This window comes from Trachypithecus francoisi, unplaced genomic scaffold (genome assembly GCF_009764315.1).
Source record: "Trachypithecus francoisi isolate TF-2019V2 unplaced genomic scaffold, Tfra_2.0 Lachesis_group4, whole genome shotgun sequence".
NCBI classification, from domain to species: Eukaryota; Metazoa; Chordata; class Mammalia; order Primates; family Cercopithecidae; genus Trachypithecus; species Trachypithecus francoisi.
In genome coordinates, this window is record NW_022681469.1 from 133,109,053 (window position 1) to 133,136,369 (window position 27,317).

The following is a 27,317-nucleotide window of genomic DNA, read 5'->3' on the forward strand; positions in this document are numbered from 1 at the left end:
GATGAAACTTTCTTACCAACTCTTCACTCTCCTGCAGCGATACTACTGCAGAGACAAAAAAACATAGGTAAGAAGTTAAATAATAAAGCAAAACAGAGCAAAAACATCAGAGGACATGGGATTCAAACAAAAAATAACTGAGAAGTCAACTGAGTGCCTAGATTTGTTCTGGGTGTTAAGATACAGAGAGTTTATAGTTGAGTGGGACTACCATTCACAGATAAACAGAATACTGTAATACAATGGAATAAGGAGAATGTTTAGAGAAAGTCTGAATAATGATAAGTACTTATGCTGCTTACAATAATTTATTATTAAAGGGTATCCATGAATCAGTTCTGTACTTGGAAATTCACTTACACACTTTAAAATAACATTCAAGATTTCAAGCAGAGCCATTACCCGTTTTCTTCTGCACATGAGAATGTTAAGAACATGCTAGCCTCAAACCACAAAGAGTTTGCAGTTTGGAGCCTCATCTGAGTTATCCAAGACAGCAGCCACTTGCTCTATGTGTCTATTTAAGTTTAAATTGATTAAAACTAAATTAAATTAAAATTCCGTTTCTTGGTAGCACCAGCCAGATCTCAAATACTCAAATGTGGTTGGTGGCTACTATGTGGGACAGAGTGGATTATAAAACATTTATTTCCATTGCTGTAGAATATGCCATTGAATATGCCATAGAATAGCAAGGCTATGAGATCCTGTATATACTATCAAAAAGGAAGTCATGTGGGAAGAAATGTCTGAAGGCAAGTTGAAGTTAGGAATGACATGGAATGCAAGCAGATGAGTTTCACTAAGTTCAAAGATAATTTGAGTCTCTGAAATTTCAATTTCACATAATTTTAGATGTTTTATGACGAGTTTCTAACAGTATCTTAAATTATCCTCTTCTCACAAATGAGAAAATGGACTTTAGAAATCTCTAGAAATTTTGAGTGAAGTATAAAAAGCAAGCATTTAGATTCTTGAATGTTCCTGGACCATGGTGCTCCCTCTAGAGGAGAGAGTAGGGAAACTTAAGATTTTTAAAGCAGACACACAACACAAGCACACACACAAACATACACACACAGAGAATGTAGTGAAAATAAAAGTGAAAAGTCAGAATAATAATAGAACTTGAGTAAAAAATGATGCAAAAATAGTATTTTAATTCTCCTCTTTCTAATTTAGTATGAAGGTAAAGAATCAAGTTAGAAAACTTAGGGTAACTAATAAGAACCTCATCAAATGTAAATTAAATAATTACTTCTACCTATCCTTGATCTTGTCATCTTTTATCCAATCTTCTCTTTAAATTTCTTTAATGAAAATCTGCAAACTTGGCATCTCTCAGCTTTATTCTTCCAAATTCAGAAATACTGCCACCTTGTGAATACTATTAGATATGAAAGCGATCACAAATTTGGGTATAAATCTGCCAAACTATAAAACTGATGATCTGCTTTTAACCATTCTAGGCACAAGCAAATCAGATTTGCAAAATGAAAACCAGGGCCTGATGACCACATCTGTAAATTACAGAAGGACAGTTTAAGAGTTAAAAAAAAATATTTCATGATTCTTGCAACACTAGGAAATACCTTAGTGATTGTTACTATTTCAGTTAACTTTTTAAACCTGAAAATGATTCCCCAACATAGTGGAAAAAATATAGAGCCTAAAGTTAAGTGATCTAGGTTCTAAGTCTTGGTCCCTCAACTTATTAGCTCTAGACTTTAGGTTGTTTCCAGCTCCCTAAGACGTAGCTTGTCATGTATAAAAGGACTCTACCCACCTAACGGCACCTTCATACAGATTCAATGAAACAATATACATGAAGGCACAGCATACATTATAAAGCACAAAAGAAATACAAATAATTTTTATTATCTTTAAAAATTGCTGTAGATGTTATAAATTCCTACACACTCCGTATTTCCTTTAGAAGAAACAATTTCATAAAAGTTTATGATGAATTTTTGAATTTCAGAGTCGTGGTGATTTTAAATCCTGAATCTCAGCCTTTGATAACCATAACTAGGGCTTTTGATGTGATGTCAGGATCTTTCCAAAGTTTTGGGCCAAATACTATTGATTGTGGGATTTCAATCAATTCAAAATAAGGTTGACGTAGATTCTTGAAGATTTCAATCAGTTGCCAATCTGAAATTACCTCCTTTCAACAATTAGCCAATCCCCAGCAAAGGCAGACAACCAATTAGAAAGACATAGTGTTATTCTGCCAGAGGTAAATTATAAACAACAGTGGATCAATAGGTTCTGAATATGCCTTTGAATGCTTAAACACTTCTCATTTAAAGTAGAAACAAAGAACAAAACATCCTCTTGTACCAATAGGACTCAACAATCTCTAAATTCTAAGGAAGCAGACAGAAATTTCTTTGGGGAAAGGGAGGCATTAGAATTTTAAAGTTCTCAATTTCAGATTCAGGAGAAAAAGAGACCACATTTTCTATGAGTCGTTCTTTACACAAAACGGGCAGACATGTATTCCGTGCCCTTTACTAGCATGCTTGGGATGCATTTAATTGGAGAAATTCACATTGTCATTCACAAACTGGTACATATGATAGCTTTTTCAGGTCACATGTAAACATAAAAGGGATTTGTTTCTAAGATGACTGAGTATATACAGAATTCTTTCTTATTATTCTTTTTTATTTATTTAAAGAGAGTTTTGCTTTCTCAACTAGGCTGAAGTGTACTGGTGTAATCATAGCTTACTATAAACTCAAACTCTTGGGCTCAAGACATCCTCCTCCCTCAGCTTCCTGAGCAGATACTAATACTAGCATGTACCACTACACTGGACTAAAGTTTTTATTTTTGTAGAGACAGGGTCTTGCTATGTTCACCAGGCTGGTCTCAAACTCCTGGCCTGAAGCTATTTTCCCACCTCAGCTTCCCAAAGTGCTGGGATTACAGGTGTGGGCTACTATACCCAACTAGAACTTATTTTTAAGGAAAAAGGATAAGAATCTTGAGTTAGTAATACTGTCATGAACCTCTCCTTTAAGACAGCTTTGGGTACCTGATAGGGTAGAGTGCTATGTTTTCTACAAATATACAGATTTCCCACATAGATCCTGACAAAGAGATAATCTCTTATGAAGAAGTCTCAATAATCTGAAACACAAAAACCCATTGAGGGAGTCCTAAAAATATGGATTACTTGATTATCTCGTAATGGTCTGTTTCCACCATTACCACCTCCAATCCATGCTCAAAATTCTCTTTCAGTGGGACACATGAGACAAGTTTTTAAAAACAACTGTGTTTAAAACATAATTGGTTTTACTATGCTTGTGCTGAGTTCTTTTACATTCAATATGGTGTTTTCAGTGGCCCAGAGAGAAAAATTCTACAAGGTCTACACAAAGGCTCTAAGCAAGCCATATATGTAGGAAGCATCACGTGCAGGTCTGCAACGTTCTGCTGCTCCCTACTGGGTGGAACAAGGCGTCTTCCACTGAGTGCTACTAGACCCAAAAACTTTAAACTAGGTGGGCATAAAGTGTGTGAGCAATATAAACATACTGGAACCGGGGTGGTGCCTCTGCCCCTTGTGCTTAGGGAATGAGAATGGTTGTTAATCACCCACATGTGACCTCTCTGTCTCAGAGGTCAACTGGAGACTTCAGGAGACTGCCACATCCTCTCTGCAAATATACAACGTTTTCTTGAAAAGTGAGAAACAAATGAAGGAACACTGTTTAAAGAATACAATTCTCACTCTATCGCCAGATTATAAAGGCCTATGGTGAGAGAAGAGGGTAATATCTGTTTTTATTTTTAGAGTAAGATAATGAATTTCCAAATTAAGTCCTCAGAAAATGTCTTAGGGCCACAAATATAAAATACTAAAGTTGTTTTATAAGTCAACAGGCAGGCAAGATTTTTTTTCATTAATTGTAGACTTTAAAAATCCATTGAGCTAAAACTGGTTCACAGTAACTCCAATGCATTTACTCATCACGGGCTAAAGAAGCAAACATGGAAGTTGTAAGTACATAAACTATGTTATCATCCAGTTTCTTTGCACATATCCCGTATGGGTCAAATATGTTTTTGGTTTTTTTTATTTTGGTGGTCCACACAACGAACTTTTAAAAAGTATCTAGCCATCCAACTTTAGTCAGACATTTGTACATGTTACTGATAGATGGTATCGAGAACCGTGGGACATAATACACTGTTGCCTTTAAGGCTGCCCAGTTGTTAGCACATATATAGTTAAGTACTTCAGTTTATTTTGAAACAGCAGTCTCATAAAACTTACTAGTCCTTATTTAGCCCTAACTAGGACCTTGCATGTATTTAATTTATTCATTCATTCTCTCACTCATGATGAAACACACACTTAGTAAATGTCTAATGTGGGGTGGGTACTAGATTTACCAAAATGAGTAAGACAAATTCCTTGTCTTTGAAGAATTTACAGGAGAGAGAGACTAGTAAGTAGATAATTACAGTGGAATGTAGAATGTAGGAGAAATATAGAAAAACACAGGATAGACACTTAAAGAAGACAGGATGCAGGACCTAAGCTATGACCTTGGTTTATCAAACCTGATTCCTGACTGCAGCAACTGCAACTGGCTTAGGACAGTCTGTGTCTCCCTACCAGGCTCTGACTCTGAGGTGTCACTCTGACCCTGGGAGATGGACTGAGACTCCTAATATATCATTTTTGCTTGATGGTTGATTACGTCCTAGGCCCTAGATTAAACTGTTCTTCTTCCAATGAAACCTGTCACAGAAACGCTTCAGCTCTTCACCAAAGTCTAATCCAATGAGACCTCCTTTTCTTGACAGAAAGTCCCAGCAAAAACCTACTTCTTTGAGAGCAACCGTCTTCCCCTTGGACAGGGATGGATGAGCAGAGACAGGAAGAGAAGAAAGACAAACAACTTACCATCAGTGACAACCTCTTCATCCAAAGTGTACAAGTGGGGGACGTGTGTGCCTTACCTTTTCAAGTGGGCAATGGGTACTGTCTCGGAGAAAGGGAAGTAAGTTTGGTCGATCATATTCAGCATAAAGACTGATCTGTTTTTCATGGTAACGCTGCCCCTTATGGTGGTCTCGCTTGAAAAGCTTATGCAAATACTAAAAGGAACAAAAGATAAGCTATGAGCCATTAAAATAAGAAAAGCAATACCTGGCTAACATTGCTATTTTTAGCTCTAAACAGCTGCCATGGAGAGGTTGGGGGAGAAGCACTCTTCAGGGAAAACCACTAGATGATGGAGAAGTGGAAAGGAAAACACTTTGGGAGAGCAAAGAATTCTGATACTTTTTCTAGAAGGGCCCAAAAATCTGACTCTGGCACGTACCAACTGTGACCTTAGGCAAGTCACTAATCTCTCTGAGACTCAGTTTATCTACAAAAATTTTATTGAGTTACTGTGACAATTAAAAGAGTTGTCACTACAAAATCACTCAGAACCAATGAACTTAGCACACACCAAGCACTACAGAAATGTTAATGACAGCAATTGTCAATATCTTCACTGCCATCTGCTTTGGCTCAGAAGTAAAAAGATGAATGGTCTTCTCAGATCATAAAAATTATTTTATATAAAAGAGGGCAGAGTCCTAGGACAAACGTATGTTCTTAAAAACTCATGTAGCGGGCACTAAACTCATTCCCAAACATTCTGCATCTCCTCGCTGCTGAGTCTTCAAATGAAATGCTGCCTAAACTGGTAACATCAAAAACAAAAATACAAAGTAAAAATCAAGAAGAATGCAGGTGTTCTGAAACAGTTTTCAAAACCGATTCCTTACCCTAGCTGTCTGAAAAAAAGTTAATCGACTTCAGAGGAAATCAGTAATTCACTTTCTCCTCACAGGCAAGATTAAATCTATCAATACAGTCCTCAGAAGTAAGAAAACAATTCAATGTTTACCGAATATTAAATGTAAACAAAAACCCCACAATCTACTGAAGACAGGAAGACTTCATCACCAATCCCACAATGTGCATTAAACCTTGGGTGGCTGTTTCCAAGCCGATTGGTTTATAACAGACACAGAGCACCAGCCCACCCTGCAGCTGAGACTGTAAATGCGCTGATGTTTGTCATCGCTGTTGCATCTGGTCACAATGAGGCCTAACCATGGACACATGCACCTTAAGAAACCAATCCTCGGGCTTCCTGTTCACCTCTTCCTAAGGCAAAACGGAGCGGTACAAGCAGTAGACTGAACTCAAGTGCCAGGCCGAGGTCTAATGAGCACCATCGCCAGTCCTCTGGCACTGGGGTCAGTGTGTGAGCGGGGAAACGTGGTGCTGTTTCCCAGAGTGCAAACAGGACAGGGAGGCTCTGTCACATGAATGCTGAGTCAAATTTATAAAGACTAGACATTGCCTGGCAGGGAAGATGAGCCATGTTACTGTGGGCTGTGCCACTACTTCACCATTGCACTGATTACACTGCCACACAGACAGCTACTGCCCGTAATCCTGTCTCGTGGCTTAAGTAGGTCAGAAATCACTGCTTTATAAATGAATTCCCAAGGTGGCTAGCAGTGTGGAGCCTTGCTTGGGGAAGCAGATAATCTTGAGATTTCCAATCATGAACAATGCAGCAACAGCATCTGAGCAAAAGAGAAATGCCTCTCATTCCCTTCCTGCAGTCTTCAAAAGCTTCAAAGCAGAAAACTGACTTTTGAAAAAAAATGCTCTATTCCCTAAGCCTCTTCTTAGGGCACAATGAGACGGGCAGAGACACAAGTGCACTTACTGTATCTGATACCCATAGTCCTACTGATAGTCCCACAGTCCTTATGTCTGCTGAGGTTTTCTCTTGTACAAGTTTTAAAGGACATATAAAACAACTATTCCTGCTTTACTCTCATGATGATGCAATGCAGAGAATCAAAGTAGCCCCCCAAAGAAATTTAGAATAACAGGCCTTAATTGCACAACCACCAGTAGCACACAAGAAAAATGGAATTAGCTATTGTCATGGTGAGGGACAAAAGAGGCTCTGCCCTTTTATCGCCCTGTGGTCCTGGATATGGAATGGTTGTCTGACATTTCCTTAGCAGGAGAACTTGGTTTACAGTATCAGCAGTGCCATACTGGCCTTTACTGTGATGTATGCCATGGTTATATTTAATGGCAACTACAGACGGATAGTGCTTACTCCTAGACACAGCGTAACACAAAAACATTCATTATAGTTAAATATATAGCTATGTTATATATATTTATATTATAGTAATATAGTAGATTGGTAACTTTTTTCCATCACAATTCAATTGTGGGTCAAAATTCAAGTGCCTGATCTACAATTAATCCCTGACCTTGAATTCACAGCATATGCTGCATTTTGGTAATTACAGAACATTGTTTGTGGTGAAACCTCCAACTGGAATATTAACCTCCTTGAAGAATTCACTCCAGTATCCTCCTCGCACCAATACTGAAAGGTGATTCACTCACTGGTCAATCAAAAGGGCAATAGGAGGAGACTGCCGTGCTCACCACATGCTGCAGCTCTGGTCTGTCTTCCAATTCTTCCACGACCTTTTTAATCTAGATAAAAAAGAAAAGTTTCAAGGTGGAGTTATGAGGATAGAAAGACAGCTGCAAAATTATCTGATAAACTCTCTTCTGCACAGTTATAGGAGTCCCAGACGTTCATCTAGTAACACATATAAAAACAAAGGACACTCACTGAAATTTTATCTTCATTGTCCAAAAGCATGTCAACAGCTTTCTGAAACATATAAAAAAAGCCACAGTCAATGAAATCCGTTATTTAAGAAGAGAAGACTAAACACAATGCAGTGTAGTTACCACCGTTCACAGGTGGAGGGCTTATTTTGTATACTTAAAGAGGCCCTTAGCTTTACAATGGCCCTTATGGAAAATGATATTTGTGAAGAAATGCATTTTCAAATGCATCTCAATCTGAAGTCTATGTGTTTTGCATACTACTAAAATGGTGCTTTGCTATAATTTACCAAATACAAAACATCTTGACTGCCCATATCCTAGCCCCCCACCCTCAATGTCTCGGATACTTTCACACCTTCTCATGAGACTCTCAGTAGTTATGGAGAGCATCTCTTTACCAGTATATCAAGAAAATGAGCTTTTCTTCTGGTTACTTGAACCTTGACCTAGTCTCCCTATGAGACTCCACAGACAGAAGGAACTGGCTTTATGAGGAGAAGGGAATATAAGAGCCAGAAAGAGAATGAGATACTTGAAGTTTCATAATGACATAAAGCTTTCGAACGTTCAGAATTTACTTTAGCCACTTTTATCATTCGGGAAACACAAATTAGACAGTTTATGTCAAGAGGAAGAGGGAAAACAGCACACTAGACTGAGCCTCACACAGAACACCTGGGCCTTGTTCCAGACTCTGCTGCTACTTAGCTGTCTGTTCCAAATGTTACTTTTGTTCTCTGAAATACGAGGGTGTTGGAGTAGATTACTCCTAAGGTCTCCTCTAACCAGAAGACTGATTCCTTACATCTGGATCACATTCTCGAATAGCAATTAGTTTCAGCTCATTCATCTTTTTTCCACAGCTACATATGCAAAACGAGGCTCTGGAGAACAATGGAGGGGGGTGCATGAGGGGAGACTAGATATGAGGAAAATGTAATTAATTTTTACATAAGCATCTCATCCTCTGCGAGACAAGCAGAGCCTCTCTACCTGAACTTCCTTGGAGCTACATAATTCTTTGCAAATCTGTAGTCCCTAAAGACTTGACTCAGTATTTTAAAAGGGCTAAAACATCTTTGAGAAAAAAAGGTAGATCTAGCTTCTATCTAAATTAAGTTGGTGGAGATTAACATAGCACACAATATCTCTAAATACAGTACAATATAATTGAAAAATGCATTAATCCTTTTGGAGCCTTTAGGGTTCTACTTTTAGGTTTATCTAAAATTTCAATTTTTTGAATAAGAACACTGTTTATAAACCTCATTATTTCTGTCATGAGCAATTGTAATTAGATTTTTTTTTTTGAAACGGAGTCTTGCTCTGTCGCCCAGACTGGAGTGTAGTAGAGCAATCTCGGCTCATTGCAAGCTCCGCCTTCTGGGTTCACATCATTCTCCTGCCTCAGCCTCCCGAGTAGCTGGGACTACAGGCGCCTGCCACAATGCCCGGCTAATTTTTTGTGTTTTTAGTAGAGACGGGGTTTCACTGCATTAGCCAGGATGGTCTCGATCTCTTGGCCTCATGATCCACCCACCTCGGTCTCCCAAAGTGCTGGGATTATAGGCGTGAGCCACCGCACCCGACCGTAATTACTTTCTTTTACACACACACACACACACACACACACACACACACAGAGCTTGCATCACTTTGCAAGAGCCAGTGTGCACTGTGGCTGGGTCCACTCATTAGGTTGCTTAAATTTGTTATTAGGTTATTCAAATTTGTCACACAATAAAATAACATATTCCACATGTCCTGGACATGAGCATCAACTCAAACCAGGGGAAATCCCACATGGTGGATACGTGAACACCAAGAAATAAAATAGTAATAAGTGGGTCAAGACAGAAGTTCACTTAATTTTTAAATTTTTAAATTCTGGAACACAGGTTAGGAGGGATAAATGAGTCAAAGTATATACCTGGTTTGCTTCTATCAATTATACGAATTGTTTTAGCAAGAAATTACTTTATGTGCGCACACATACAACTTTAAAAGTTCTCTATCAAATCTGAATTGCTTTCACAGAATAACCACATTAAGAAAAGGATTCCTGAATGCCAAACAACTAAAATAACAACATCTAGTGAGGGTCAGAGGGTTCTAAAGATTGTCAGCATACAACCAAATTATGTGATTCATTCACCAATCCAGCATTTGGATAGATATCTAAGTATTAAATACTTGAAATAGTAAAAATAATTGAGAGTACTAAAATAAAAAGCACATTACCTCTGAATCAAAATCCATTAATAAAACAATTTTATCCTTGATAGAACTGAAAAGATTATGCTTGTGGATCAACTGAAAAACGTCTTTATGTCTTAATGTTAAGTATATTTCCAGAGCATTGCCATAGTTCTTGTCATAGGTGTACCTGGTAATACAAATTTTTTACATTAATATTCATCAAGAGCTCTAATTAAAACACACACAGAGAGATCATGGTTCACATTATTAAAAATGGAAACATAGGCCGGGTGCGGTGGCTCAAGCCTGTAATCTCAGCACTTTGGGAGGCCGAGACGGGCGGATCACGAGGTCAGGAGATGGAGACCATCCTGGCGAACATGGTAAAACCCCGTCTCTACTAAAAAATACAAAAAACTAGCCGGGCAAAGTGGCAGGTGCCTGTAGTCCCAGCCACTCGGGAGGCTGAGGCAGAAGAATGGCGTGAACCCAGGAGGCGGAGCTTGCAGTGAGCCGAGATGGCGCCACTGCACTCCAGCCTGGGTGATAGAGCGAGACTCTGCCTCAAAAAAAAAAAAAAAAAAAAGGAAACACTCCTTTCGAGAGAAAAGTTAACTTTATTTAAAAAAAATTCCTTGGGATTTAACTATATATGACCAACAAGTGTTTCTTTCTCAGAACTTTGCCTCTCTTGTTGCCAAAATTTCAGAAAATTCACAATATTCAAGTAATAAAAATGGTCTTTATTGGGGGTCTCAGCCTCAAAAGATTTACAAACATCCATATAGCAAAGAAACTAGGATCCAGGATGAAGTTCTCATTTTGGTAATAGAAACGTGCATTCCAATTCTTACAAGCAGTATTCAGCTGACAAATGGCTAATATTACAAAAGCTGATTTTAAAGGGGCTGTGTCTAACTGAAATATGTTTCTCCATTGAAACAATGTTTTTCACATTAAGTCCCTAAGCCAGCTCTTGAGAGCTCACTGCACTGAAGCTGTACTGTTGGTCCATTACGAACAGTACTGCAGATTCTAAGGGGCATCTAACAGGACAACGTTTCCAAGAGAAAATGATCAGCATTTCAACTCAGAATGCCATAAACACAACCTCCTCTGTGGAAAATTCAATACAGTCCAGAGTTCTAGGTCATTTTGGTATACCTTTCTTGGTTTTGGGCAAAAGAAGAAAAAAGGAGAGGAGTGGTCTGAGGTGATGGGGCACTGAGGAGAGGTGGATGCAGGGATGGTTGTCTTGGCTAGACCTGCAGTGTACTTCTTGTTTCCCTAGATCGAAGGTACTTGAGAGCGAATCTTATCTATGTATCATAAGCACCTCGCACAAAGTCTGCATCACTGAATGTGCCCAACAAATATGAAAAATATTAACCAAGCTGCCATTTTCTGAGCCCTGACTCAGGGTCAGGGCAATGCACTTAGTCCTCTATTATGACATCTCTTTTGAAGCTTAAAATTATCCCATAAGGAATTGACATTTGAGAAATTAAATTAACTGACTTGAAGACCCTAGAAGAGCAAAATCCAGAGCTTCGCTCATTGGGGAACTGTTATGCTTGAGTGATGCAAGTTTTAACTTGGCACCCTTTTGTTTCCTAACCACTGCCTCTCCTAAGTGCTGCACGTTAGGGTTTCTCTTCTCTGGGAACTAGATTACATTGCAATTGTGCAGTTTCACATATGTCCTTCTCTCCTACTCATTTGAGGTTTATGAAGGTTTTTACTAAGAGGGAATGTAGGAAATGGTATAAAATGCATCCTCTCCACTTATTTGCTAAATCTAAAGTATGAAAAACTTGTCAACATAGACTGATATGGAAAAAGAAACACTTAAGTATACTCACAATTCTGCCAGGGTTTTAAGTAAAGTCTTGTTCTGACTATCTTTCTTCAGATGATCCCGAACTGCTTGAACTATGACTGAATTGTTATACAGATCTCCAGGCCATTCTCGGATCAAAGTGGCAAAACCCTAACCAAAGGTGAAAAACAAAAAAAGAACACTCATTCAACAGAATAATAGTTGTGATACTATGAAATATACATTTGGTCCTCCTTCTGTTTCCTGGCATATAACTCTTAAAATCCTTGGAGTCTCCAAAATGATGTGTCTTCTTCTGTGCTAATGAGCTGACTGGTGGCTGGCAGCCGCTAGGTAACTCCAGGGTGGTATTGGTCACAGAACAGCCCAAGGCAGGATTAGAGGGTTGAAAACTGTTCAGCCCTACCCTCACCCCTGCCCCACAACCTGCAAGGAGGGCAGAGGGGCTGAAGGTTACGCCAATCACCAATGGCCAGTGATTTAAATCAAACATGTCTAAGTAATGAAGCTTCCGTTAAAACCCAAAAGGAGTGGCTCTGGAGAGCTCCCAAGAACTAAACCCCTGAAGGTTCCTGGAGGATGGTGCACCCAAAGAGGGCCTGGAAGCTTCATGCCTCTTCCCACATACCTTGCCCAATGCATCTAATCCATTTGGTTGTTCATCTGTATCCTTTGCAGTATTCTTTATAATAAACCAGTAAATATAAGTAAAATGTTTCCCTGAGTTCTGTGAGCTGCTCTAGCAAATGAGTCAAATCTAAGGAGGTGGTAGTGGGAATGCCAGTTTATAGCTGACCAGTCAGAAGTACAGGTAACAGCCTATAACTTGTGATTGGTGCATCTGAAGTGGGGGCAGTCTTATGGGCCTGAGCCCTCAGCCTGCAGGATCTGATGCTATCTTCAAGTAGATAGTGTCAGAATTGAATTGAATTAGAGGACACCCAGCTGGTGTCCACGGCAGAACTAATTGCTTTCTTAGTCTGTAGCAGAAAAACCCACACATTTGGTCACAGAAGTGTTGTGTTGTGAGAGTATAGCATGAGAAACTGAGTTTGGTTTCTCCTAAATTCTCAAAACAAACGAAACAATTTAAACCATCCCTAAAAGTATTCACTTTTAGTCACATAACAGCCCAAACAATTATATGATTAAAGGTTTGTTCAATAAACATTTCATCAATTTTCAGACTATGGGTTTGGGTGTAGTGAAGAGTTGCAGGGAATATTATTGTACAATAAATCTCCATTTAGCATTCCTGGGAGGTAGGTTGTGCCATCTACTTCGGTCCTTAGTTTTACGGAATGTACAACTAAGAAAGGTATCCTGTTCCTTCTATAAAATCTCACTGCATGGACAAGAGTTTAGGTTGGACTTGCTCTATCCCCATTCTGGACTAACTGTAACATTTCGATGACAGCTTTAACATCTTACAGATATTACCCAAGTCAGCTACGTTCCCCACCACCAAGAGTCCTCTAATGCACTTAGGCCTGGGCTGCTGGGTGTGACTGGTTATGCAGTTGTGCACTGTATAGCCAGCACAACTGTACGAGGCAGCCTGCTTGGGACACGGCTCCTCCCACAATGAAACTGTCCAGCACTCTATACCTTTAACAAGTCGCCATCTTGGTCCTCCTTCCACTCTGGCTTCTAATGCCAGTTTCATGTTGGAATTTGGGACTTCGGCTCAAGTCTTATCCCCTGGCTCTTATACTGGCTATCTCTAGATCTCAAATTTTGTGGTTCCCTGATGGGATCCTGTTTCCCTCCCAGAGCTGATTCTGGGCCAGTATCTTGCTCAGTCTCTACTCCCTGATTCCTGACTTTAGCCCTCATGTTTTGTAACTCAAAATATGGTGGAGCAGTTTACTTACCGATCCCTGACAACGTTTAGAACAAAAACATATCCGTAAGACAGTAAAGAGAATTTAAAATGTCCACGTTATTAAATGTGAAAGGAATATAAATTCTCAGGACCCCCAACTCACTAGGCCAAAGGGAAAGTTAAGGGAACTGAGTCATGCAAAAACTGCCTTCCTTTTGTTCCCAGAGAGCTGTCATTTCACATGCTTCTTTTATTCATGTCAAAGGTAGATCTACTGAGCAAGAGATGAATGCACAATTGACTTTTTCCCCACTTCTCTCTTTTTGCATGTAAAACGTAGATTCCCTGAGCGAATCAGAGCATCACTGGAATGTGACCATGTGCCTCACTGCCTACTCTCCCCCATTTATTTATTTATTTATTTATTTATTTATTTATTTTTAAAATTTCCTCCTTCTCTTCCTGCTTGCTCTTTCCCCTTTACATTTTGAAGTCCTCAACACTCTCTCTGGAAAAAGCACAGGACACAGACCCTGTTTATTTTCCCCAAATATGTCCCTAACCTTGGTAAAATAAACCTTTAAATCGATTGAGATCTGCCTCAGTCACTTTTTGGTTTATATAAAAAAAAGTACATTATTACTATTAAATAACTCCATTAATACTTCAATGAACTACTGTGAATTTGTTTAAATAATATTTAGAAATGAAAACAGTGTGACAGAAGTTGCTTCTGTAATGCCTTAGGATTTGGTAAGAAAATCGCCAAAGAATCAGTAATACAGTTTTCATTAAAGTTCTCCCTAATTTCTACCAAAGTAACCCCTGGAAGGATGGCAAGAGACCAGAACAAAAGACCACATATTTTCCATTTAGATTGCAACCTTCTTATATATTAACATGATTGACATTTTACTTCAGAAATTTGGGGAACTGATTCAATCAGAACATTAAAATGTTTGTAGAACCAAAATATTATTTTAGATCAAGTTTCTTTCTTTTCTTCCTTCCCTTTGTTTCCCTTTCCTTGTCCTTCCTTCCTTCCATTCTTTCCTTCCTTTTCTTTCTCTCTCCCTCTTTCTTTGTCTTTCTCTCTCTCTTCCTCTCTTTTTTTTTTTTTTTTTTTGAGGTGGAGTCTTGCTCTATCACCCAGGCTGGAGTGCAGTGGTGCGATCTTGGCTCACTGCAATCTCCACCTTCTGGGCTCAAGTGATTCTCCTGCTTCAGTCTCCCGAGTAGCTGGGACTACAGGTGCATGCCACCATGCCTAGCTAATTTTTGTATTTCTTTTTTAGTAGAGACAGGGTTTCACCATGTTGGCCAGGATGGTCTCCATCTCCTGACCTTGTGATCTGCCCGCCTCAGCCTCCCACAGCCTCCCAAAGTGCTGGGATTACAGGTGTGAGCCACCACACCCGGCCTCTTTCTTTCTTTTTGTGAGAAAGGGTCTCACTCTGTCACCCAAGCTGGAGTGCAGTAGCATGATCACAGCTCACTGCAGCCTCATCCTCTGGGCTCAAGTGATCCTCCCACCTCAGCCTCCTGAATAGCTGAGAATACAGGTATATGTCACGGCACTCAGCTAATTTTTAGTTTTTTGTAGAGACAGGTCTCACTATGTTACCCAGGCTGGTCTTGAACTCCTGGGCTCAAGCAATCCTCCCACCTTGGCCTCTCAAAGTGCTGGGATTACAGATGTAAGCCACAGCGACAGCCCCAAGACTACATAAGATAAAATAGTCTGAAAAGATTTCTACCCCAATACCAGCAGCTCACAGTAGCCTCTAGACCATTCATAACAATGCTCAGGGAAAGAAGGAAGTTTGGCCCCATTTTTTTCTTTTCACTATCATGCAAGGGCCTCATGGTGCTGCCAACTTCAAACATAAAATAAGACAAAATGACCAAACATCTTGCATGATAAAAGCATGATGACCCCACCATAAACTGAAATAAACATCTATCATATTTCATGTCAGGCATCTCTCTGTTTAACTGGCTTTGTGTACCCTTGAATAAATGTGCTACCCAAGAAATATTTATAAAATCTATCCTGTGGCCATTATTATTAATTAGAGGACACAGGTACTAGGGACCTGTTATGATTGAATGAGCAAAGTTATAGAAAACCTCAGTGCCTATTATAATAAGTAAAAGTCTTGAAAGTACTCATGAAACAAAATGCCATAGAAATCATCCCATTTTTAACATACTTATACATTTGTCATTAATATTAAACAAAGCTTAACTGTTTAATATAACTCTGCTGGGTTGTAAATTAATAGGCAAAGCTACAGGCATATGACTAGAAACCCCATAAAAAGAAGTCATGAAGCATCTTTACCTCCAATACTACTTCAAATCTTTTTAGGGAGAAAAAAAAAAAATTGAGAAGTCAATATTCCAGAGAAGTACAGTTTGTTTTTTGTAATCTGACCTTCAGTGCTCTGCTTAGCAACACAAAATTTCTCTCTACATAATATGTGATAAAAAGTGTTGTTAGGGAACACAGCTATTTGAATGATTATGTGACAATTTAATTCAAAATTAAATATTAAGCTGAGAATAAGGGAAGGTAAAATATGAATTATTTATAAGAGCTTATGAAAATAAAAACAAATTATTTACAGCCTCCTTAACAGTACTGACCAGAGAGACACCCTAAAACATTCATGAGAAAACATCTACAATCTCTAAGGTTAAGTCACGCTTGTTTCTTTCCATCTTAGTAAAAAGTGTTCTAGATATGAAATCAACAGGATAACTTTGATGACACAGGATTTTTAAAAGTTTCATGAAAAAGTAAGAGTTCAATCATGTGTAAGAACTGTAACAGAATCATAAAAACAATAAATTTTTTTAAATGCTTAAATTACATTACTTTAAAAATAGGAAAATTATAATATACTTTAGCATTTGTAAAGAAAGTTTGTACTCTTCTCCACCATTTTCACAGAACACTCATAATTCTCTTTCTTCTGGGATGATATCAAAGATGGAACAGCAGCTGCTATTGTATTTATGAAACCCACAAAACAGTACTTAGCTCTTTTTCTTTAGTTCTAGAAAGAAGGTAACTTTAGGGAATTCCTTAAAATGCACAAGGACTAAGTGTTTTCACTGTCTACATAAACGTGAGTTATCACTGGAGTTTCTCTAGCTCCGTTTCACCTGCCACGTGCAAACTACAAATCTGTTTCCTTTACAGACATTGCTCCATTGTATTCCTTTCTAGATTTCCTAACACTTCCCATCGAGAACAAGTAAATATGACCATATCACAATACCATACCTCATAATCACTCTCCAAAAATTCATGTAAGATCATTTCATAGATAAGTGGTTTCAGAACTGGATCACCTCTTGGCAAATAAGGACTAATAGCCTAGGTAAGGAAAAGGAAAAAAAATCCTTCAAAAAATGGCAAAACAAAACTGCATTCCAATTATGCAGAAAACATAAAGTACACTTTTACTTTAAAAATGTGAGGCATACAGTACTCTGAAAAAAATGTTCTGAAGAGGATTTAAATGAACACTACTTTCTAACAACAAATTATAATATATTTTCAAAAGTATACATGTATGAATGAACTTAAAAGTTGCCTCAGTTAATCTTCATCTCTCTGTTCTTCCTGATGAGTTAATAGAAATCTAAATAATAGGAGGCATAAAGTCACAGAGATGAAAAAAGTCAACTTCTTAAGTAATTGAGGAGTATAGGTAATCTATTCATCTTTCTTTCCTTCAACTGGAGTTTATAAACCTTTACCAATGCATAATCATCTTTTGAAATTGGGAAAAATACATCTTGTGTTCTTCAGATATTTTAAGCGCTGTTTTAAAAGTCCATTTCCAAATACTGTCACTATAATGCCCTACGATCCAATCATCATGCTTTCTACTGGGGACAGACAGAGAGGGTCACCATCCCCAAGGAGCTCACAAGTCCTAGAAGAAAGATATGCAGACAATTAAACAGACAATAACTGTATTGTGTGGTAAGTGTTACAAGAGAAGGGTTGGCATGGTGCTGCAGCAGCAGAGGAGAACCTTGCCTACTAAAGCCCTGGGTTTCTCACGAAAAAATAAGAGAGGGGCAGGGTATCTGGCAGGGGGAATAGCATGAGCAAAGGTGCAGAGCCATGAACATGCATCTGTGTGCAGGGAGGTCAGAGGGGCCCAGAGATGCGACATGGTATCACTGAAGGGAGATGAGGCTGGAGAGGAAGGGGAGGTGGGATCATGAGAGGAATTCCGATTTTATTCTATAGGCAGGAGGGAAGCAACAGGTATTAGGGAAGTGAGAGTCAAGACTTATTTTTTACGCAGATAACTCTGGGCTAGGGCTGCCCACAGATGCTATCAGAAGGCATTTGCAATGGCTCAGGCAAGAGTGAAGGCAATGGTACCACAGGGGAAGAGAAGAGACCCGACTGGTATTGACATGATAAAACTGACAAGAAGTGGAGATTAAAGAGAATGAGGAGGGGTGTAATATGTTTTAACCAAGAACAGTGGCTTTGTGCCCTGGGGAATGGGTATATTGTGTATCATAAACACAGACTGAATGGAAAAAGACTGAATTTGGGAAGGAAATGGATTTATATTAACTTGAATTATCATTATCAGCAGTATACACAAGGAGAAATGGCCATGACATGATATTCAAAAAAGAGGTCCAAGTTACACAGCCATTAAAGTAAACAGGGAGGCAGGACTGGATCAAGTCCTCCAGAACAGCCCAATAAATCCAATGAGAAGTGTAACATTTACAGGGCAGACAGAGGAGGAGTCACACGGTTGACAAGCTGAGTAACTGGGAATTTTTAAAGCATATTTATAACTCCAAGAGAGCATTCAAAAGGTCCACAAATACTGAACATGTTTTAAATGTTTAAAACAAACATAAAAATACTTCATTGATTGATTAGGATGTTGTGCACCAAGTTGAAAGATTTAAAAAAAGAAACATCAAAATTATTCATTAGAGCTGGGTGGTCCATTTTTTCCATCTTTCAGCATGTAAAATATTACTTGAAAAATACATGAATTATTCAGTAAACCTAAAAAAAAGTCTTATGCTTTATAACCTACTGGATGAGATTCCACCTATTTCAAAAGTCATTAAAAAGAGCATGAAAATTTCGTCTAAACACAGAACTGGAAAGAGATAAGTGAACACATTGTGTATGTAATATAATCTTATATATATGTATATTTTTTACACCAGGCTTATATTTTGAAACGGATCTCTAAAAGTTTGATTTTTCTTTCCATCTGAGATAATAATCATTTCCCAATAAAGAGCTGAGTACTATTATCTTTGTTTCCTTTTTTTTTTTTTTTTTTTGAGACGGAGTCTCGCTCTGTCGCCCAGGCTGGAGTGAAGTGGCCGGATCTCAGCTCACTGCAAGCTCCGCCTCCCGGGTTCCCGCCATTCTCCTGCCTCAGCCTCCCGAGTAGCTGGGACTACAGGCGCCCGCCACGTCGCCCGGCTAGTTTTTTGTATTTTTTAGTAGAGACGGGGTTTCACCTTGTTAGCCAGGATGGTCTCGATCTCCTGACCTCGTGATCCGCCCGTCTCGGCCTCCCAAAGTGCTGGGATTACAGGCTTGAGCCACCGCGCCCGGCCTTATCTTTGTTTCCATCGCAATATTAATATACTACTTGCAGAAACTGAGAGTTAAAAATAAGGCTTTGCTTACCTTAAGCTGTCCAATTTCTTTAAATTTATAAACTTCATATTCCCAGAGTGCTGCATTTTTCCCAAGAATTTTCTGGCATTTGCTGGCAGTAAAAACATCCCAGGGAGAAAGAAAGCAAAAAAAAAAAAAAAAAAAAAAAAACAGAGACAGAATAAATGGACATTTTCTCCAGAGGTTTAGAAATCTCTCTTCTCAGAGTTTTGATGAATTTCTATCTCAAGTACCAATGAACATAAAGGTATTACTGTTACTCATTTGGTTGCATACATAAGTTAACACAACTTATAAAAGGTAATATAAAAAGCTTATAAATAAAGATGAATCATTTTCAGAAGACTACAACTAGGGGTTTTCCCAACTATCTGCCTGTTTTAAGTTTCCCATTTGTCCAGATGAGCACTGCTGGTTTCGGGGGACCTTTCTTGCCTTGAAGAAAACTCGTCATATCCCAAAGTGCCAGATCCTTTCTGAATGGCTTTAAATTATGCACTACAAAATCAGACTTCAGAAAACTAGTATACTATCCTACTATATAACCTGGAGGACTGATTATGTATGAATGAAACCTTACTTTACATATCAAAGAAACACATTTTTTAAAATAACCTCAGGGGACCAGAAGCAGGTTTGAGGCCACTCTTTCAGGGCTGCCATGCAGTCACGCAGTGGGCACTGCCCAGTTCCAGTGGGAACCACTCACACAGACGTGCACACCACTGCATAACGTTTACGTGTTCTGCCCATCACAGACCTCTGCAACCCAGGATGCTGTGCTCTGGTCACTTCTATTTAATTGTCATCCTCTGGTTGGGAAAATTTTCTTTGAATCATAAACTGAGGCACTTTGTTCTGGACTATCTTCCAAGGATGCTTACAAAGCAAACTCCAGAGGAAAGGGAAGGTTTCTTACTGCCCAGTACAATCAAGGTAAAATGATGCCTTCTGGGACAAAGGGCAGGCAGGGAGATAGGCTTTGGCCGTGTCCCCACCAAAATCTCATCTTGAATTGTAGTTAGCATTAATCCCCACATTTCATGGGAGGGACCAGGTGAAGAAAACTGAATCATGGGGACAGTTTCCCCCATTCTGTTTTCATGATAGTGAGTTAGTTCTCCCGAGTTCTGATGGTATTATAAGGGGCTTCTCCCTTCATTGGGCTCTCGTTCTTCTCCTTCCTGCCTGCGTTGTGAAGGACACGTTTGCTTCCCCTTCTGCCATGACTGTAAGTTTTCTGAGGCCTCCCTAGCCATGCTGAACTGTGAGTCAATTAAACCTCTTTCCTTTATAAATTACCCAGTATCGAGTATGTCTTTACTAACAGCGTGAGAATGTACTAATACATGGGGTTCCTGGTCACTAGAAAGATTCAGATACCCTAAGCTCAGGGGTCCTCTCCCGTATTACAGCCCACTGCATGGGCAGGATCTGCATGTCCACCCTCTGTTGCATTGTGGGAATTGGGGCTTGGGGACTGGGGCAAATGTTGACACTCTGGTTGACTGCTATTGTAGTAGTACCTTGGCTGGTACTATTGCTCAGAGAGTCCTTTAGATCTGCCCCGGGAGTCTCTTTTTTTATTTTTTTTTTTTTTGAGACAGAGTCTCGCTCTGTCACCCAGGCTGGAGTGCAGTGGCCAGATCCCAGCTCACTGCAAGCTCCGCCTCCCGGGTTCCCGCCATTCTCCTGCCTCAGCCTCCCGAGTAGCTGGGACTACAGGCGCCCGCCACCTCGCCCGGCTAGTTTTTTGTATTTTTTTTTTAGTAGAGACGGGGTTTCACCATGTTAGCCAGGATGGTCTCGATCTCCTGACCTCGTGATCCGCCCGTCTCGGCCTCCCAACCAGGGAAATGACAAGCTAATTTGTTAGATGTAAATAGGTAAAATCTGAGACCCTTCATGGTTCTTGATACCTTTCTCATTAAATAGTGAGAAAAACAATTCTCCTCTGGTAAAAATGAAATAGTTGGGAAAATAATACACCTGAAATCATTAATATTCAAAAACTGTAGTTCAAAAGTAAGATTCAAAAGTTACCCTTGTTAGAAAGATGTACAAAAATAAAATGTCAACTGCAAAGAATGGCTTATTTGTATTGTTAGCAATGCTCAATTCTATTTATATTAAAAATAATTGAAAATGTCATCATTACCGCGCTGCTATGTCATAGTCTCCTCTCTCCACCAGGTGATTTATATATGCCAAGCCAATATCCTAGGGAAAGTCAAATGAAGAAATGTCAAAATTTAACTGGAATAACTAAAAAGTTGAGTCTCAGTTTCTGCACACAGCACATTAGGATCCTATTGGCACTACGGACTAACCTGTTTATACTCTTATCTTGCTTTATGTAATTATGCTTGCTTCTTAAGCATATTCATATTTAAATGTATTTGTATTTTCATAGATTTTAGAATTCACAGGTCAGGTCATTAAAAAAAGTAAATAATGCTAGTATTTTAAAGTTTCCTAATCTGCCCCCTTTAAGAGATTTTTTTCATAAAGGTGGTATTCAATATTAGAAACATGATCCAACAGTTCCACATTGTCAATGGATATAAAATTCTGTTTCCTGCGTCTTCATCTGTAGAATGCAAGCTACCTGCTTCTTCTACCCCAAGTCTGAAAAGATGGTATAAGAAAAATGAAATAATGACTATCATATTAAAGGGAAATAGGAAATATTAAAGTAAAACTGAATTCAGAAAAACCTGTGATTCAAACCCATCCGTTTACAGGAGAAGAAACTGGGCTGAAAGGAGGGAAGTGACTGGCTTCAGAGTATTCATGTTTATTCGCTGATTCTACCTCCGTTCTGAAAGGATTTGGAGTGGCCAACATCACCAGAGGCATGAGAGGACAGTTTTTGCTCGAGCTCCCTATGACTAATCTTCTCATATACTATTTGCACCTAAAAGTATTTCACCAGGAGCTTAAACTCTCTCTATATAACAAAAGTTGGATTTTAATTTCTACTTTACATACAAAAAGATGCATGTGAAACACCTTTTTGTATGGCAAAAAAAAAAAAAGTGGCAGCAGCCCATTCCTTCTCTGCATGTCTGGTATGAAATTACATCATGCTAAGAGAAAAAAAAATCTATTCATAACTAATGTATAGGACTAATGTATAGGACATGCCCATTTCAACAGTGAAGAAAATACCCGTCATGTTTAGTTTATTAAATTCTTACTTTAATAACTACTATATGAGACATCAAGTGAAGAAAGAGTGTCTAACTTCCTTATTTTTCTGGAAACAGATCACACATAACAATTCTACACAGGATCTTTCCACCAAGGTTCAGAGAAAGAATGTCTCCTTTTCAGAGTCAATCCTTCTGTCCACGCTTCTCCACTGTGGAGCTTATCCTGCACTCTTCCTCCTCCTTTTACATCAACCTTTTATGTCAACTCTATTTTACCTCTTTTCCCTCAGCATAAGCATGTTTAATTGCCTCTCTTACACAAAATACCCAAAAACTACCATCATCCCACGATGCCATAGCCCCCAGCTACAGCCTTCACCCTCTTCCCCTTCACAGCTAACCGGATAGTCTATCTTTATAATCTCCTATTCACTTTTCATTCCCTATAACATGTTGAGAATAAATAATACATATACAGAAAATTCACTACTTTCATATTACCAAATCCAGTGTACAACTGACCAGCTGACTTCGTCTTAATCTTCTGACCTGCTTACCTCCACTACTCAAGTATTTAACTCTCTTTACCCAGGAGTTCTCTCCTCTCTCAGCTCCCATGAAATGACCTTGCTCTGGCTGTTCCAAATCTACTATGTATGCATCATCCCTTGAATGACGGCATTCCTGATGGTCCCATTCATGGTCCTCTGTTCATAACACTCACCTCGTGTGGGCTGATCCAAGCTTGTCTAACACTTGTTTGCTGATAATTCTCCCAAATCTATTTCTGAGTCCAGATTTCTTTCCTGGGCTCCACTACGATGTCCCACAGACGCCTAAAACTAATGTGTTTAAAACAGGACTCATCAATTCTCCCAATCCTGCTCCTCCTTCCACAGGGTATCTCTATCAATCAGTGAACAGGAGCACCAAACCAGAGTCCCAAGCCCAAAGCCTGGGAGTCAGTCTCGATTTTTATTCTTATTCTCTCATCCACACAGCATCAGTTACCATATCCCAAAGATTCAAATTTACTGTATCTTCCATCTATCTTCACCTCTCCAATCCTCCTGATTATGTGTAAGTCTCACCACTTTCCACCCAGATTAGGAAGCCTCCTGATTGATCTCCATCTCAGCTGGCCCTCCTCTGGCCCCATCTCCATCAGAGAATCTTTCTAACAGGGAAATCTGATGTCTGAAAGCTTAAATTGACTTCTAGATATTCCAAGAGAGAACCAAGCTCTCAATTATGAATGGCACTTCAGGATCTGGTCTTTGCTACCTGTGTAGTAAACCCCTCAACTGCTGGGTGCAGTGGTTCACGTCTGTAATCCCAGCACTTTGTGAAGCTGAGGCAGGAGGATTACCTGAGGTCGGGAGTTTGAGACCAGTCTGACCAACATGGAAAAATCCCGTGTCTATTAAAAATACAAAATTAGCCGGGCGTGGTGGAGCATGCCCGTAATCCCAGCTTTTCGGGAGGCTGAGGCAAGAGAATCACTTGAACCCAGGAGGCAGAGGTTGCAGTGAGCCGAGACTGCGCCACTGCACTCCAGCCCAGGCAACAAGAGTAAAACTCTGTCTCAAAAATAAAAAAAAATAAAAATAAAATAAAAGCCCTCAACTGCCCACATAACCAAGGAGGCCAAGCTGTTTCACATCTCTGCATCTTCGCATATATTAACTACTCTAAGGGCCGGAATGCATTCTGTTCCAATTCTAGAGAATCCTTGCGTATTCTCCACGATTTTGACTAGATTTTTTTTTTTTAAAGATGCTCTGGTTTTCTCTTCTCCTGTTATTCCTAAATTATTTTGCTTCTGCACTCTTTGGCAATTCAGGCTTTAGTGTGGAGTTTTACAGAGAAGTTTACAGTAGGGAAAATGTAGGCAGAAAGAATTTGTGCTGAAACCCAAATAGCCATAAAAGACTAAGCCTCCAGTTTTCACCTGTAAACAAGGGAACTAGGCTAGATGGTCTCCAAGGACCCTTCACATGTGAAGGATATGAGCTCCTCTCTGCTCTCCATCTGCACATTCACTGTCACAGTTAGCAAAGAAAGGGGCTTTCAGTCACTCTATTTTTCCTGAGTCCAAAATGTATTAAAAATGTATTTGATGTTCTAGATTAGTTTCCATAACAAAATCAACTGAGTCTGTTATTATGGAAACACCAAAGCAATGCAGTTTTATGAAACCTCTCTTTTGATAAATTTTGTGATAATGTGATTTTTACCTATGATTTAGAGAAACTTTCATACACATAACTAGAAAGCTCTGTATTTCAAGTGTTTTTCACAGATACAGTTTCCAAATTACCTAAACTTGCCTTCTAGCAAGCGTTCAAGTCTCTTGTTTACAAGCTGAAACTGATTCGATAAAATAAAATATTTTGACCTCATAGGTTAGGGAATTAGTTTAAAATAAATTCTCAAAAGATAGGAAAACACTGTTCTTTTCAAATTATTTTCAGTCTCACTATAACTTATTGAAAGATAAAGTTATGTTTCAAATAACAAATTGCACACTTACCAGAATCTTATGTCTTTTAATATTTTTTTGACTAATTTCAGCTGCCATCAATGCTTCCTATATTCCAAACATAAGGATGATTTAAAAAAAAAAAAAAAAAGCAGAAAAGGAGGGAGGGAAAATGGGAGAAGGTGGGAGAGAAAAGATATTGAGGTTATAAACACTACAGTTATTATGGTTTAGCATTCTGCACTACACGAATAAAGCTCCATTTTCCCATGGCTTTTGCTTGAAGCACTGGAATTCTTAATACTATGGTTGAATGAACCTCACTGAATTCAAATTCAAAGGCAGTCAACCAAAATGAAGACTTCTCCTACTTCCATTTGAATTCATTTCCTCATTAGGACACTGGAATCACATTTCAGACACAAATCAAAATACAACAAAGTCTCCTAGTCTCCATACATAAAAAGTCAGCTGTCTTCTAAATCTTTATGACATATATTGATAAAGGAGCATTATCCCTTATGTTTCAATAAAAAAGTGAACTATATGCATATGTTTATGTATATCTAAAACTAAGTTTTTAAAAAATTCTCTGATTTTAATTTTGGAAAGTTTACAAGTACTACATTAACATAAATGTGTAAAGCATACAACTACTTCTCTGAGAAACTACTGGATTTAAAGTAACATGGTAATAACTGGGTTATGAACTAGCTATCGATACTCGGACTTTAAATGGTTTATAAATGAAAAAAATTCTTTTTCCCAAATCCTTTCAGATGGTTATAAACTTAGTGCAACAAATACACACACTATTTATTGTTGATGCTGTTTTAAATTAGTATATAAGCCCATCTACATAACATAACTTTGTAGCTATTAAAGTTGAAAAACGGTTTTTTTCTTTTTTTTTAAGCGATATTGGGCATTATCTATTCAAATTAATCTACGCCAAAACTCAATGAAGTGGACAACATCATTCTATCCAAACTGGTAGTTCAAGTCATCCTAAGTGAGTATCAATGTGATAAGCATAAAATAAATGATTTCATTAAATCCAAATAGACACCTCTGAAATACTAGCTCTATTTTAATTTCCTTGAACAAAATCAAAAAATAAAACTTCCAACAGTCTAGATCTAACTCACCTCCTCCTTCCACACCCAACTCCTCCCTCACTTAGCAGTAAAGCCAGTCAATCCATTGCAATCTTTTGGTTCCCTAATTTCTGAAGGGAGTACTGCAAAGTTATTAACTTCCTACATATTTTTGGCTTGGGATACTCTACTTTGACTACATAAAATATTTATTACAAAAATATTTTATCCTTTCTATGCTGTAGATGAGTCAATACTTTCAAAGAAGTAAAATCAAGGGTACTTCATATTTCTTCTTTTCAAGGAGCCAGTCAATGTGATCATCTTGGTCTCGTTCCTTGGCCACTACAACATCTCTCGGACTCACGATGTAAAAAAGTGATTCCCCTTCAGAGTACTCTATAGGTGAGAAAAGAGAGGAACGACTTGGTGACTCAACAGCAGAAAATCTGGCAATGGTTTCAGAGGACCTGGTTAGGTTATCCAATCCAAGAAGGAACAGAAAATGTGTCTATCTTTGTTGTGTGTTTGGCTCTGTTGGAAGGTAAGTGTGGGAGACAGGGTAAAGAATGACAGAAGCGTATTTCAGTGCTTTAAAAATATTTAAGTGTAAAAATACTTGATAAGAAAGCAAGGGAGGGAAGGAGAGGGACAGGAAGGGAGGGAATGACATACTAAAAAACTTGAAAAAACATAAAGTGAGTTTAAAATTCTATGTTTAATACATTAACACTCTGACTTCAGCTGAAAACGTGTTAAAAATTCTCCATGTCTATTGCATATTAGAATTCATCTACTGTATATAAATTTTATTTATGGCCATTTACTGCACTGTTCTATTTTTACAGAACAATTACACCCCACAGTTGGCGATAAATGTTTCCTCCTCATCAAGGTCAAGGCCACCTAAGGCATAAATGACAGACGCCCAAGCCCTAGGGACATAATCTATCATTTCAGCATGTTGTGCACAATGCCAATCTGAGGGTTTCCTGCAGAATTCAATTATAAAACCTGCTCTGAAGGGTTTCTAAGTGTGCAGCAGAGTTTGCTCTGAGCCAAATACCTACATTGGACACTTTCAGTTGTGAATCACAGTTGCTTTTTGCCAAGTCTAGAATATACTCTTACATTTTTCAACAGATTAGGGTCTTCATTTAAGAAAGTTAAATATATATAGAATATTTCTTCATTTCCTTTGGCCACAATGAGAACTGAAAATATTCTCAAAAAACGACAACTGTGTTTAAAGCAGTACAGCATTCCTACAAAGCTTAACTGTTCTATTTTAATTAATATAGTTTACAAGGGTATGATAA

The 27,317-nt window shown here is 38.6% G+C and overlaps 1 protein-coding gene across 3 annotated transcripts in view; it reads right to left on the reverse strand.

Moving 5' to 3' along the window:
- VPS41 (VPS41 subunit of HOPS complex) overlaps positions 1-27,317 on the reverse strand; it is a 189,459-nt gene that overhangs the window by 23,463 nt on the left and 138,679 nt on the right. For all 3 annotated transcript variants that reach the window (XM_033193706.1, XM_033193707.1, XM_033193708.1), the window contains 10 exons: positions 26,282-26,397; positions 24,953-25,009; positions 21,423-21,484; positions 19,274-19,355; positions 16,859-16,951; positions 11,764-11,891; positions 9,944-10,088; positions 7,701-7,742; positions 7,508-7,558; positions 4,984-5,121 (listed from right to left, as the gene is read on the reverse strand). In XM_033193706.1, the coding sequence (XP_033049597.1) occupies positions 4,984-5,121; positions 7,508-7,558; positions 7,701-7,742; positions 9,944-10,088; positions 11,764-11,891; positions 16,859-16,951; positions 19,274-19,355; positions 21,423-21,484; positions 24,953-25,009; positions 26,282-26,397 (914 nt within the window). The remainder of the gene's footprint in view (positions 1-4,983; positions 5,122-7,507; positions 7,559-7,700; positions 7,743-9,943; positions 10,089-11,763; positions 11,892-16,858; positions 16,952-19,273; positions 19,356-21,422; positions 21,485-24,952; positions 25,010-26,281; positions 26,398-27,317) is intronic.